The sequence below is a fragment of the Andrographis paniculata genome, unplaced genomic scaffold, assembly GCF_009805555.1.
Source record: "Andrographis paniculata isolate CXL003 unplaced genomic scaffold, ASM980555v1 Contig66END, whole genome shotgun sequence".
In the NCBI taxonomy this organism is placed as follows: Eukaryota; Viridiplantae; Streptophyta; class Magnoliopsida; order Lamiales; family Acanthaceae; genus Andrographis; species Andrographis paniculata.
In genome coordinates, this window is record NW_026137602.1 from 2,720,866 (window position 1) to 2,734,184 (window position 13,319).

Genomic DNA, 13,319 nt, shown 5'->3' on the forward strand with positions numbered 1-13,319 from the left:
TAAAAAATATTGCATCAAACCCTTCGTCATGCAAAAAATATGAATATGAAATCGGGGATAGGGTCACATGCAACGTTTGTAAAAGTATTGGGGAATATTGTCATGCAATTTTTAAAGTATACGAAAATAGTACGCAAAATTTCGAAACCGCGTGAGAGTTATGCTTGAGAGTTTGAACTCATGACCTCACAGTGACACATTGTAACACCACCGGATTATCCTTACAAACTTGATTTTGTTTCTTTATTTATATATTATACCAATAATTATTTTAATTTAAAATTTTATTATTTAAATAACCCTAGTTTTTAACTTATTTGAATACATTTTTATAGTTCCAACAGCAGGCGCGATTTACTAAGGAATTGTAGAATTCCGTAAAACCCCGAACCGGAGAGAAAATCAACCGCCTTCCTCTCAGTAGGTAATAAATGCAGCTCGGGATATTCGTTTGATCAAATTTCTCTGAACCCACAATCCTTTCACCTTCTGCTTCTCCAATGGCTGGCGGCTCCTCTTCTCGCGTGAAAAAGGAGACAGTCGGCACCAATGTCGTTCCCAAATCCAAGAAATCGAAGCCAAATCCTGGTGCGGCTACTCCTCTAATTGAACTATCGAGTTCCGACTCCGATTCTGGCTCCGAGTCTGAGTCTGACTCCAGGTTGCAGTCCGACTCCTCTTCTTCCGACGATGGCGGTTCCGTTAGTAAGCTGAAGAGTAATGGGAAGAAGAAGCGTAAGAGGGCGGCGGAGGACTTGGATTCGGTGTTGCCGGTGGGGTTTTTGGATCCGCTTCCGGCTAAGGGGGCTCCGTTGCCGTTGCCTTGGAGGGGGGATGAGCCGTCGAGTTTGGCGATTCCAGCTGCGGAAGGGAGCCTGGAGCCGAGTATGAAGCAGTTCTGGAAGGCGGGGGACTATGAGGGAGCGCCTTCTGGGGATTGGGATTCTTCCAATGGTGATGTGCTTTCTTCCCGATTTTCTTCCGCATGTCTTGATTTTGCTCTTCAATTTTGGTATCTCTTTTGTTTGGTGACTGAATCGTTAGTTCAAGCGTTTTCACCTCCTCAAATTTATGATCTAGGGCATAGCAGCACCGATTATATCTCTAGCAAGTTTGTTTCTCAACTATGAAGCTTCTCTTCTGGTAGAAGAAGTGGGCTGAAATAAACTGCTCACAACTGAACCCTAGGAAATCTTGCAAAATAAAATAAAAATGGAAATGAAAATTGAAGATTAGTAGGATTTAGTGACTGAACAGATAATGCACACACAATAACACTCGCTGGAGAAATTAGGGTTTAATGAACGTTCATATGCACACTCTCTACTCTGTATTCTGTCATTGTGTATATATAACTGCAAACACGGCAAGGAACTGCCACAAATAGCTGTTCCTTGTGAAGAAACAAATTGTGAGAGGTAAATTTCCACTCTATAACAAATTTCTAACAGAAAATTTCCACTCTAGAATAGTCCATCTAACTGCCTAACAATCGGGTGTGTTTGTTCGTGGGTTTAGATTTTTTATTAGTATATATTTGAAATTGAATAGTTGTTTGATGTGATTTAAGAGTCCATCTAACTGCCTAACAAACAGATGGGTGTGTTTGTTTGTGGGTTTGGATTTGGATTTTTGAATAGTAAAAATTTGAATTTGAATAGTTGTTTTATGTGATATAAATAAATGTTGTTGTGATGTTTTAAATGTAAAATAGACTGTTAGTATAATATAAAAAACAAAAGATTGTTTGATTTGATATCTTTGGAGAAAAAAGAATTTGAATACTCCCTCCGTCCCATAACTGTGTATCCATTTGCTTTTTGCATGGGGTTTTAGAAATATTAGTATTATATTGGAATATAGTAGGAATAAAGTAGAAATGACTAAAATAACCTTATCAGTATTGTGTGATATAAAGGTAATTGCATTTGTGTAGTATATTGTAAGTTGAAAGGGTATTTGTAATGTTAGGTAGATGGTACAATTACTAAAAAAAAAGGAAATGAATACTTTGTTATGGGACGGACTAAAATGGATATTTTGTTATGAGACGGAGGGAGGAGTAAAAATCTTTGGTAAAGCCTACAAAAAAACACAATATTTTTACATAATATACGAAACACCTGATGCTAAAATTAAGGAGGGCAGTCTTCATCTTCATCCTCTGTTACTCACCACTCTACTTTAGAATCATTGTACAATTGCAACCTTCTTCTCATACCCTACCCTCATGCCAAGTGTGTTCAAGAAAAGCTTGCTGCTTAGATTCTTGAAAGCCAAGGGGCTGGTGAAAATGTTAATTAAAATCTGTTGCGGACATGAATTGGAGCAACGAATCCCTTTGATGTAATGGTGTCTTAACAAAGTGACAATCAATCTCGAGATGCTTAGCTCTCTCATGGAAGATCGGGCTTTTTGCTATGTGGATAGCTGATTGATTGGCACACTGAAGTGTGTAGATTATTGAACATGAACCTACAGAGCTTCTAGGATGTAGGAGACCCATAGCAATTCATAAGTAATTTTGCTCATACTTCTATATTCTGCCTCCGTAGATAAAATACTCGCTATACTTTATTTCTTGGCCTTCCAAGTTATGAGGTTGGTTCCAAGAAACACGCAATAGCCGGATATTTGACTATCTATTAAGATTATATATCTGCAGTTTTATTGGTTTGAATGAGAATTGTTAAATTAATTTATAGAATTTTCTTATGCATTTTATTGTAATTTTCTATATATAATCATTTTAATATATGCATGCTTAAATTTTTTATAGTGGCCATCCTGTTATCCCCGCTATTTTGATATAGTATCTTAGAGGTTGACTGTTAGTTTGTTACCCTATCCGAGATTGACAACTATGGGTCTAGAGATTTTTTTACGAGAAATATCAATAGCCTAGTTAACAGTATTGGTTCATCTCTGTCCAAGCATGAGATGGATGAGTTGCCCTCGCAGTTATCATTGCTATTCCTGCTGATTGCTGTCAAGTGTCAATCCAGCCTGTCAGATACCATCTCACATTGTTAATCCATCCACAGTCTCGTAATGCAACGTTGTTATTTCTCTCTAGCTACACACTTGACATGTCTTCCCATTTGTAGGTCTCTTCTCTTTTTCCCTTTTGTAAGCTTAGCTGATTGCAAGGTTTTCATGTTTCGACTAGAGAACCATCAAGGTTGTGTTCTTTTGTGGGTTTTTCCAGGGGTTTATAATATTCAGTTTGTTTTTTTTTTCCTTAAAAAATATCAAATCGATCAATATATATTTTTTTTTAATATTATACTCTCTTCGTCCCAGATAAATATACCCCTTTAGAGTTTTGTAGTAGATTAAGAAATAATAGTTATTAGTTAGTGGAAATGTGGAAGAAGTTTTGGCAATTTTGTTCTTTGACTTTATGTATAAAGTAATTGTACGTGTAATGGTATATTTGTACTTTAAGTAAAAGATTAGGATATTTTTGCATTATATATAATTATTTTTACTAAAATAGAAGATGAATACTTTTGAATGGGATATACGAAAATGATAAAAAGGTTATTTTGAGTTGGGACGGGGGGAGTACTAAAAATCTATTTTACATTCAAAACATTACACCAACATCTATTTTTATCACATCAAACAACTATTAAATTCAATTTTTACTATTAAAAAATTCAAACCCAAAAATAAACCCCAAACAAACACACCTATATATTATATTCTATTGTGTATGTTGTTCTTTTTACTTGAGATGCTTCTCGAAAGCTGTGAGGAGACAAGGAAGAATTTTTTTAGTAGTGTAAAGATTGTTGCACTCTAGAAAGAGTTGCATTTTGTTCAGCTAATGGAAGATACTGTGCTTCTAATTATATGTGATACTGCTCAAATAGCTATTTGAAAACTTCTTATGTTCTTTGTCCTTGTTGATTAGATAAACCTTTCTTCGAAAATGCATTAGGTTTAACTAATAACTTTTTTCTTTACAGGAGGAATGGATCGAGTTAGGGTACACCCTAAATTCTTACATTCCAATGCTACCAGCCATAAATGGGTTCTTGGAGGTAATGGAACATATGTAATTAACAAAATTTCATATTATAAACATTTCTGTTTTGGGTGGATTTCTATGTTTTATATATATTTTCTTACTGAGCATGCTGGTTTTTGATGTGCAGCTTTTGCTGAACTTTTGGATAACTCACTGGATGAAGTAACTACCATGTATCTTTTGTTGATAATGACTAAGCCATCGTTGTTGCATTTGTCATCTAATTTTTCTGCCTTTTTATTTTCAATTTTGTTATAGGTTCGCAGTGGAGCAACATATGTCAACATTGATATGGCCCAAAACACAAAAAATGGGAGCAAAATGTTGCTAATTGAAGGTGCTTTATTTTGTTTCCTTCGCCACAGATGCTTCGGATTATCTTGTAATTATAGATTCATTATTTTGTATGCTTGGATTCTGAGGATGCATACAAACACTGAGACTCTTCTTGATATGAGATAGTCTGAGTTCTCTAATTCTCTTTTGTTGCAATCATTTATTAATAATTTCTATTATATATTTTAAAATTCAGAATAATCTACGGAAATTATAAAATTTGGTTTTTGCAAGTTATCTGTTATATCTTGCCTTTGGGTATCCTAAGTAAATGTTCATCCTCGTGTGCACTATTCGCTTTGATATTTTTCTTTTATAGATGATGGTGGTGGAATGGACCCGGATAAAATACGACACTGCATGTCTCTTGGTTATTCTGCGAAGAGCAAATTGGCAGATACTATTGGACAATGTGCTTTCTCTCTCCCTCCTTCCATTTCTTCCATGTGTGCCGATAATACATCTCACATTTCATTCTCTACACACATTCACATGCATAGTTTTATTTCCAAAGATATCTTTATATTGCTTCTTGATTAACTGCTGAAGATGTATGTGCCAGATGGAAATGGCTTCAAGACAAGCACCATGAGACTTGGCGCCGATGTTATAGTATTTTCTCGGAGTCTTGGGAATGATGGGAAAAGGTTTGCATTCTTTATCTAGTTGTACTTTGCACATCAGATTAGTTGTTGAGGTGGATATCATTATGAACATATAGGACATATGCCTCTCCAATTTGCTTGATGCTATACACCATGCTCCTCTCTAGTGGCACCATATGTTTGTAATAAGTTACAAAGATTAATCAATTGGTTTTGTAGATAACATAGTACATCCTGCAGCAGCTTTTTATCTTTTGTGAAGAGCAATTCGACCTAACATAATTTCCAGCTACAATGTATATTTTTTTCCCCTTAACAACATGCTTTATGATTATGCATTCTGCATTGCAATTGCTGAATTATTTGATTGTTTCTTCCCCCTTGCCCTGCAATCCTACTTGATGGATTGGATTATCAGGTGCACACAAAGTATTGGCTTGCTCTCCTATACATTTTTGAGGAACACAGGAAAAGAGGATATTGTGGTTCCCATGGTGAGTGGTATCCCATAATTCTTTAAGTTAATAATCTTCTTTTAATGTCTTCATTAGAGATTTTTAAATGAAATTCATATGCGATAAGCTATTTTTGAGTGTTCTGCAAATGAGTTATAAGGCAAAATTATTGAGTATTTAGGGTGTGTTTGGTTGGCGTCCCAGCCTACGTTGGCATTGTATTCCCAATTTTTTTTTTTTTTCAAAATATAACATCTTTGGGACCCACTCAAAACCTATTCAATTTTTTTTTTTTTTTAATCTCTCTTCAATAAACAAATAAAAATTTATATACATTCAAAATTCCCTATTTATTTGTGAATTAATTTATATTAATCATAAATAAATATTTATATTTTTTTATTTATTTGTATTATATAAAATTTTATTCGCTACAAAACGATATTCATATTGTATATATTTTATTAAATAATTAAACACATTTTCAATTTTTTTAATCTTATATATATTAGATCATAAATCAAATATTAACTAAATGTAATTACTTCCAACCCAACTTCAAATTCAATAGTCCAACCGGTAACCAAACATACCCTCAATTTGCCATTTAGCTTTGTCAAAATTATGATGTTGCTAGTATTGATACTTAAGTTGCTCCCCTTATCCTTTATGCCAACATATCATACTTTTGGCAATTACAATATTGTTTGATCATTGGCTGTGATGTACTTTTTTCTTGAAAGCTTGATTATGAAAGAGCTGGAGAAGATTGGATTAGGATTGGTAGGCCATCATCTACCGAATGGAATCAAAATGTTGAGACAATAGTGCAGTGGTCTCCATTTTCAAGTGAAGCAGATCTTCTCCAGCAGGTGAAGAGTAATTAATTCTTGTTATTCTTGCTTGTTACTTTTTTTTATTGTGATTGAAACTTTTCCTTCCTGATTCCATGAGCAATTGTGTGCTGACTGTTTGCTAATTTGTCATGTGTACTCTGCAACTTCTGTAGTTCAATCATATGCAAGATCAAGGTACACGGATCTATATATATAATCTCTGGGAGGATGATGAGGGTTTGCTGGAACTTGATTTTGACAGTGACCCACATGTAAGCTGTTCATGTAATTTATGCTTGTGGAGAACTTGATTTGTATGTGGCTTAAGTCCTCGTGTGTAAACCTTGGTTTGTTGATCTGTAGGACATCCAAATCAGAGGGGTCAACAGGGATGAGAAGAACATAGATATGGCCCAAAAATGCCCCAACTCAAAGCACTTCCTAACGTATAGGCATTCACTGAGGGTAAGCCTACACCTGTCATATAATTCTTGAAATGATTTTTCTCAGTAATTTTCAGTTTTATAATTCTTGAGTAGTTGTTTGTCATATCCTTTGTGTTGACTTTTTTTGGGACATTCCATCTGGTATTCTTTGTCATGTTGTGTATGGATGTGTGTAAATAGAAAGACATTGTCATATTTACTGTAATTGGTTTTCAATTATATTTAAAAGGCTGAATTTATTCCTTTTGTGTCACTATTTGTCGATGTATTATACTGGTGGAGGTCTAAGGCTTTATATGTGCATGCATCTATCTTAAGCATTCAAGCTAGGGTGGACAAGTAATATGATGATGATGAATAGCTTCACGAAAGTTTGTTTACTATTTCTAATTTATAGCAGTGGAAGCATTATTATATTAATTCAAGCTTAATCGTTTATGTGCTGCATTTTTGTTAGAAAGGCTTTCATTTGATATCATGTATGTAAGAGATGAAACTTTTTATTTGGTGATATTTTATCTACTTTGTGTGAATTAATGATATTTGAGTTCCAGAGATGTTAACCTAGTTTTTTGCTTAAACAAGTTAAATATTTGAAAAATGAAGGTAAAGGATGGTTATTTTGCTGTTCTTGTTCCCCCAAATAAATGGACAAACATTCATAGAATGAACTTCTCTATAAGCTTGTAATCTCGTGAATACAATCAATTCAATATATTTCATATAGCCTTTACTTATGAATGTAATGAAATGAAGTTTCTAGGCTTGGGGAAGGTGGGGCAAACATGTTAACAATAGGTGGATAGGATGAGAAGAAAGAAACTGTGGTAGAGTCTAGGTGAAATAATACCATGTGCAGGAACAGATCTGAAAGGCAAGGGAGGTAGACAATGGCTCTAGGTGTTGGGGTGTGCTTCACTGCTTTGATGAGTTGCTTTTACAATTGATGATTTCAACTTTCGTAAACATGAATACATGCAAGTGATGCTTATATAACAAACATAAATTTCTGCGGTTGTTGATCACATTGGTTGTTGGGTTGCAGAGTTATGCGGCTATACTCTATCTCAGGACTCCTCCTAACTTTCGAATGATCTTGCGTGGTAAAGATATTGAGCACCATAATATTGTGAATGATATGATGATGTCTCAGGAAGTTACTTATCGGCCTCAGCCAGGCGTTGATGGGATTCCGAAGGACTCAAATGTAATTATATTGTTGATGATTTGTTATGTTTATTTGCAATTTCTTTAATTATATCTCATTATTAACTTGTTGTTTCATTAGATGGTTGCTGTTGTTACCATTGGGTTTGTGAAGGATGCAAGGTCTCACGTTGATGTTCAGGGGTTCAATGTGTATCACAAGAATAGACTTATCAAGGTAGTGTCATGTTCACTTGCTGTTTCTGATTTCAAGTGACAAAATTCAACTTATGGCGATATGAATTGAGGATAATTATTCTATTTATTTCCTGTTTGTATCCTTTTCTAATTATTTTTAATGTATTTCTGTAAATGTATGGTTCAGCATACTTGGAACTTGTATGTTGTATTGGAGAGCTAAGCAATCATTGGTCATGTGTTTAGGATTAGAGTTTTATTTTATATATGTAAGATAGTTGGTTTAATTGTTCCATCTTCAAATGTTCTTAATATATGCACGTCTTTCATGTTTTTAATCCTTATCTCAAGAACCATGGTTATATCATCTGATTAATTATAAATTGAAAGTAATATCTATTATGGGATGTTGTGTTTTTTTCTCTTAATGCAAGCATCTACACCTAATGTTCTATATTGTCATTGTCCCAGCCATTTTGGAGAGTATGGCATCCTCCTGGTAGTGATGGCCGTGGAGTTATAGGTATGCTACTGATTGTACTATTAGAAGTTTAATTATCTTTTTTATCTTGCTTACTTCTGTCTTTCCTTGCCAAAGGTGTGCTTGAAGCCAATTTTATTGAACCAGCTCATGATAAGCAAGGTTTTGAGCGAACTACAATCCTTGCTAGACTTGAGACACGATTGATTCAGATGCAGAGGACCTATTGGTTTGTATTTTATTCTACTTTTCAACAAATTATTTCGTAATTGTTTTTACTTTGCCATTATTATTTGAGGGTTTTTTTTTTTTTTTTTTTTTTTTTTTAAAATTGTTATGCTGTGGTTATGCCAGGACTTCAAATTGTCATAAGATAGGCTATGCTCCACGAGGCTCTAAGAAAAACCATCAAAGAGGTAAGGCATACACATTGTTTGGGTGTTGTTATTGAAGGTAAAGCAATGTGTCTTTTGTGAGATGTGAATCTGAATGCATGCAATTAGGATGATAGGGTGCATGAGATAATACTTGCTGAGCACAAATGAAATTCAGTTTCTATGTCAATTGCAAGTAATGAGTGAGTAATATGGACTTGATTTACTTCTTGTTGTTTAAATTTTTATGTAATATAAAGAAACTGGGGATGAAGCTATACTTAGCGTGTAAGGCAATTGAGAGTGTGGTTTGGTATCGAAGACCAAAGAAAGTGATTGGGTTCATGTGTTTTCATAAAGGAGATGCCTTAGTAACTATAACCACTTCCCGCTCTCCAAAGAATTACTTAAACTCAGTATGTTATCTAACTGACAAGTGTCTACATTTTCCAGGGACGGGGCTTGATACACCTACGCCTCAACCAAAGACAAAAAAGAGTGCTACAAGTGACAAGACACATAATTTGGTAGACAAGGGTGCTAGCAATGGGCATTCGAATGGAAAGGGGGATGCAAGAGTGCTTAGAAAGCGTCCGAGTTATACTGCTCAACCCTCTTCACATACAGTTGATGCTAGTGATGATGATGATTTGCCAAATCGTAGTTTTGGTAAGCAAGCCAATCAATCATCCTCAAAGCACTCGGATGGAAAGAATAAATCACAGGACATATCGAATCATGAAGCTGAACGATATGAGACACCTTCCCAAAGAACTACTAGAGTAACCAGAAGTTCAGCCTCACAGGTATTTAGTTTCTAACTCTTTCAAGGATTGAGTTTGATAGAATTGAAATCTTGTGCAGTTTGTGTTTTCTTCACTATTGAAGGTAAATTATTGTCAATGCTTTCATCCTTCCATAACGTAAGGATTACTTTGTTACCGTATTATTGATGTCTTTTAAGTTCATGGTTTCATATTAACAAGTATGAAGAAAGGGTTTTCAGTAAACATATAAGCTAGTAGTAAAAGATTACTTGACGATGAAGTTACAATATCTTGTTTTCATTGCATATCGGCTGTGCGAGTTAAAACTAAAATTGCAAAACCAATACTCTCGTGGCAACAATTCCACTTTTATGTGTATTACATGAATATCAATGTGTTGCATTCATGTTCATGATGTGTTCCTGGAATTATATTATTAGATTTTAGAAATTATCTTGCTGCTTCCATGACACTTCTAAGTTAATACCGATGAATAAATGTGCCAACAGAACGTTGAATTTTCACCATCAAGTTCCAGTCCTCATGTTTTAGCCCAGTTGAAAGAAGAGAATCTTCAGTTAAAAGAAAGGTACTTTCTTTATGCACACACTGAATTATTTGCTCTCTGTTTAGTCACGTCATAAACCTCTTCAATATTGAGTTTAACAGATTGAAAAGAAAAGAAGTGGAGATTCTCGGTGACATGCTGCAAGATTTAAATCAAGAAAGGGAAAGATGCAAGGCCCTTGAAGCTGAGGTAAATTTTGTTCTGCCCATCATTTGTTCCTTGAAACATAGCGAGGTTGACATTTCCGAATATACGTGATGTTAGCATACAATACTTGATTAAGCTGGTATTTTTCTTTCCAATAAATTTTATATTTACATTATTTTCTATGATCTCACACTAGGTTGTTAGTGACATAAATGTTCTACAAATTGGTTACCTAATTCTTGAGAGTCGTCCTGTGTCTCTCTATAATTCAGAAAAAAGCTCAGAGAACAAAAATAAATAAATAAATGAAAATTCAAACCCTTTCAAGTCATTTTGTAATGCTTTAACCTCAGATTGTATAGCTTGTTTGTCATCAATTTAGAGTTCCAAGAAATACTCTGCCTTCTGTGCCTTAACTATCAATCTTTGCGAAGCTGTAATTTGAATTATCGAGAAGTATATAGTATATATGTAAATTTCCTACATATGCTGATGATACCTTCAACAAAATGATCAGGTAGAACAGTTGAAACGGGTGAATGAGGAGCTAAAATTAGAGCAGGAGAGCCTGATCGACATATTTTCAGAAGAGAGGCAACGCCGGGACATTGAGGAGGAAACTATGAGAAAGAAATTAAGGGTTGAGTTTGTCTTACTTGCTTTCCTTCAATGCTTCAAAATAAACATCTGATGTGTTCCATATCTACTATTTCTTTTCCTCAGGAAGCATCAAATACAATCGAGCAGTTGCTGAGCAAGATCAAAGTACTGGACAATAAGGCCAGCCGGTCTAAATAGGGTTCACAAGGTACAAATCGAAACATCCACATGTTTTGAAGCAATGGCTTGTTTTACCTTTACACATGAGCAAAGTTGCTAGGAATGTGTCCCTAATGTTAGTACCCCATGGATTTTTCGCAATTTCTTTTAACTAACACGGTCTCATGAAGTAAATGTAGATAGCAGTGAGGGAGATTGTATTCCAGTTCAACCATTACTTACAAATTGCTTATTTGAATCAACCCTCGGCGTTGTCAATATTTAATTTTTTTACTCTTTTCCCTATTATCATCTCTTATGGATTTTCAAGAATGCAGCATATATGTCATACAAATGCAATTTATATGGGGAACTTATATGCATTTAGGTTTTGAAACTTATGTAGTTCCATTGTGAAACTTAATTGAATTTAAAGACTTAGAACCCAACTATATTAAATGCTCATGATGTCCGGCGAGCCGGGTCAGCCCACTCCAACTCGGCTTAAAATTAAATCCGGATTTTTGGACTCGATCGTATATCTTTATATGAGACTTTATTTGGTGGATTGTATAATGAACCAAGACTTGGACTTGGATTTGGATTTGGACTTGATCTTATTTATCTTTATACGAGACTTTATTTGGTGGATTGTATAATGAACCCGGGCTTGATCTTATATGAGATTTTTGGACTCGATCTTATATCTTTATATGAGACTTTATTTGGTGGATTTTATAATGAACCCGGACTAGGACTTGGGCTTGATCTTATCTATCTTTATATGGGACATTATTTGGTTGATTGTATAAGAAACCCGGACTTGATCTTATATGAGATTTTTGGACTCGATGTTATATCTTTATATGAGATTTTATTTGGTGGATTGTATAATGAACCTGAACTAGGACTTGGGCTTGATCTTATATATCTTTATATGAGACATTATTTGGTGGATTGTATAATAAACACGTACTTGATCTTATATGAGATTTTTGGACTCGATCTTATATCTTTATTTGGTGGATTGTATAATGAACCCGTACTAGGACTTTGGCTTGATTTTATATATCTTTATATGAGACATTATTTGGTGGATTGTATAATCAACCCGGACTTGGACATGATCATATATCTTTATGTGAGACTTCATTTGGTTGATGGTGGATTGTGTAATGAATTCGGACTTGGATTTGGATTTGGATTTGGACTTAGATCTTGTATCTTTATATGAAATTTCATTTGGTGGATTGTATAATAAACCCGGGCTTGGACTCGATCTTGATTACGTGGCTTTAAAAAGTGGATAATATAGTGTTGGCCTGTTGTTTGAGATCAATAAACTTGATACCTTATTTGTATCTGATTTTCGTTATTGCGATTGAATCCGATTATTTGAGTATCGAGTTAGTTGTGAGAAGGATTGGGTTTAGTCTAGACTTAGCTGGTTTAGTTTGTTTGGGCACATATTGAATACATATCAATAGTTTTATAACCCTTGCTAATCATAAATTTAAAATTAAGACGTGTATGTTATTGTTGTTTTGATTTTACATATTAGCTAAATTTAGATTTTCTTTCGTTTTAAGTTTGATTACTATATTTATATACTTATATCGTCTCGGTATAAAATGAATGTCATATAAGCTTGATATGAATTTTAGCGGGCAGCAGTTACTGTGCTAGTGTTAGGTAGTATATAGAGTTTTTAGCAAAAATTAATCAGATAAAAAACACTCACTCCTTGGATTAAAATTAGCCAATTTGAGTTCGGTACGAGAATTGAAAAAATAAATATTTTATTGAAAATGTGACAGGTAGGTAGAGGTATTTTTTAAAATTCAACTAAAAGGTAAAGTAAATGAAGAGAGATAATATAATAAAGTCAATGGTATTTGTTGTAAATAAACAATGAATGAAAAATAATAATTAAATGTTGATTTGTTGATTTTGTCAAAATTAATAATAAAATAAATTTAATGGACGAATTAAAAGAAAATTGAGAACAAATTCACAAATTCGACGGACAAAAAGAGTAATCGGATTTGGATGCATGGGTTTACGAACCTGATATGGTGATGAGCATATCGGGTTAGATTTAGGGGATTTTCACTTGGATAAAAATATTTAATCCGACACGATTTGACACAAACTAATTCACATTC

The 13,319-nt window shown here is 34.2% G+C and overlaps 1 protein-coding gene across 1 annotated transcript; it reads left to right on the forward strand.

Annotated features, from left to right (window-relative positions):
• Nucleotides 1-451: 451 nt before the first annotated feature.
• Nucleotides 452-11,417, forward strand: LOC127262918 (protein MICRORCHIDIA 7-like). The gene is made up of 20 exons (XM_051291787.1): nucleotides 452-954; nucleotides 3,975-4,049; nucleotides 4,164-4,198; nucleotides 4,295-4,373; nucleotides 4,692-4,784; nucleotides 4,935-5,019; nucleotides 5,396-5,471; nucleotides 6,176-6,304; nucleotides 6,442-6,540; nucleotides 6,632-6,733; nucleotides 7,760-7,921; nucleotides 8,003-8,098; nucleotides 8,530-8,581; nucleotides 8,657-8,768; nucleotides 8,894-8,955; nucleotides 9,367-9,719; nucleotides 10,190-10,269; nucleotides 10,350-10,437; nucleotides 10,913-11,035; nucleotides 11,119-11,417. The coding sequence occupies exons 1-20, from the start codon at nucleotides 501-503 to the stop codon at nucleotides 11,191-11,193; spliced, it is 2,430 nt and encodes an 809-aa protein (XP_051147744.1). The 5' UTR covers nucleotides 452-500; the 3' UTR covers nucleotides 11,194-11,417.
• Nucleotides 11,418-13,319: the final 1,902 nt, after the last annotated feature.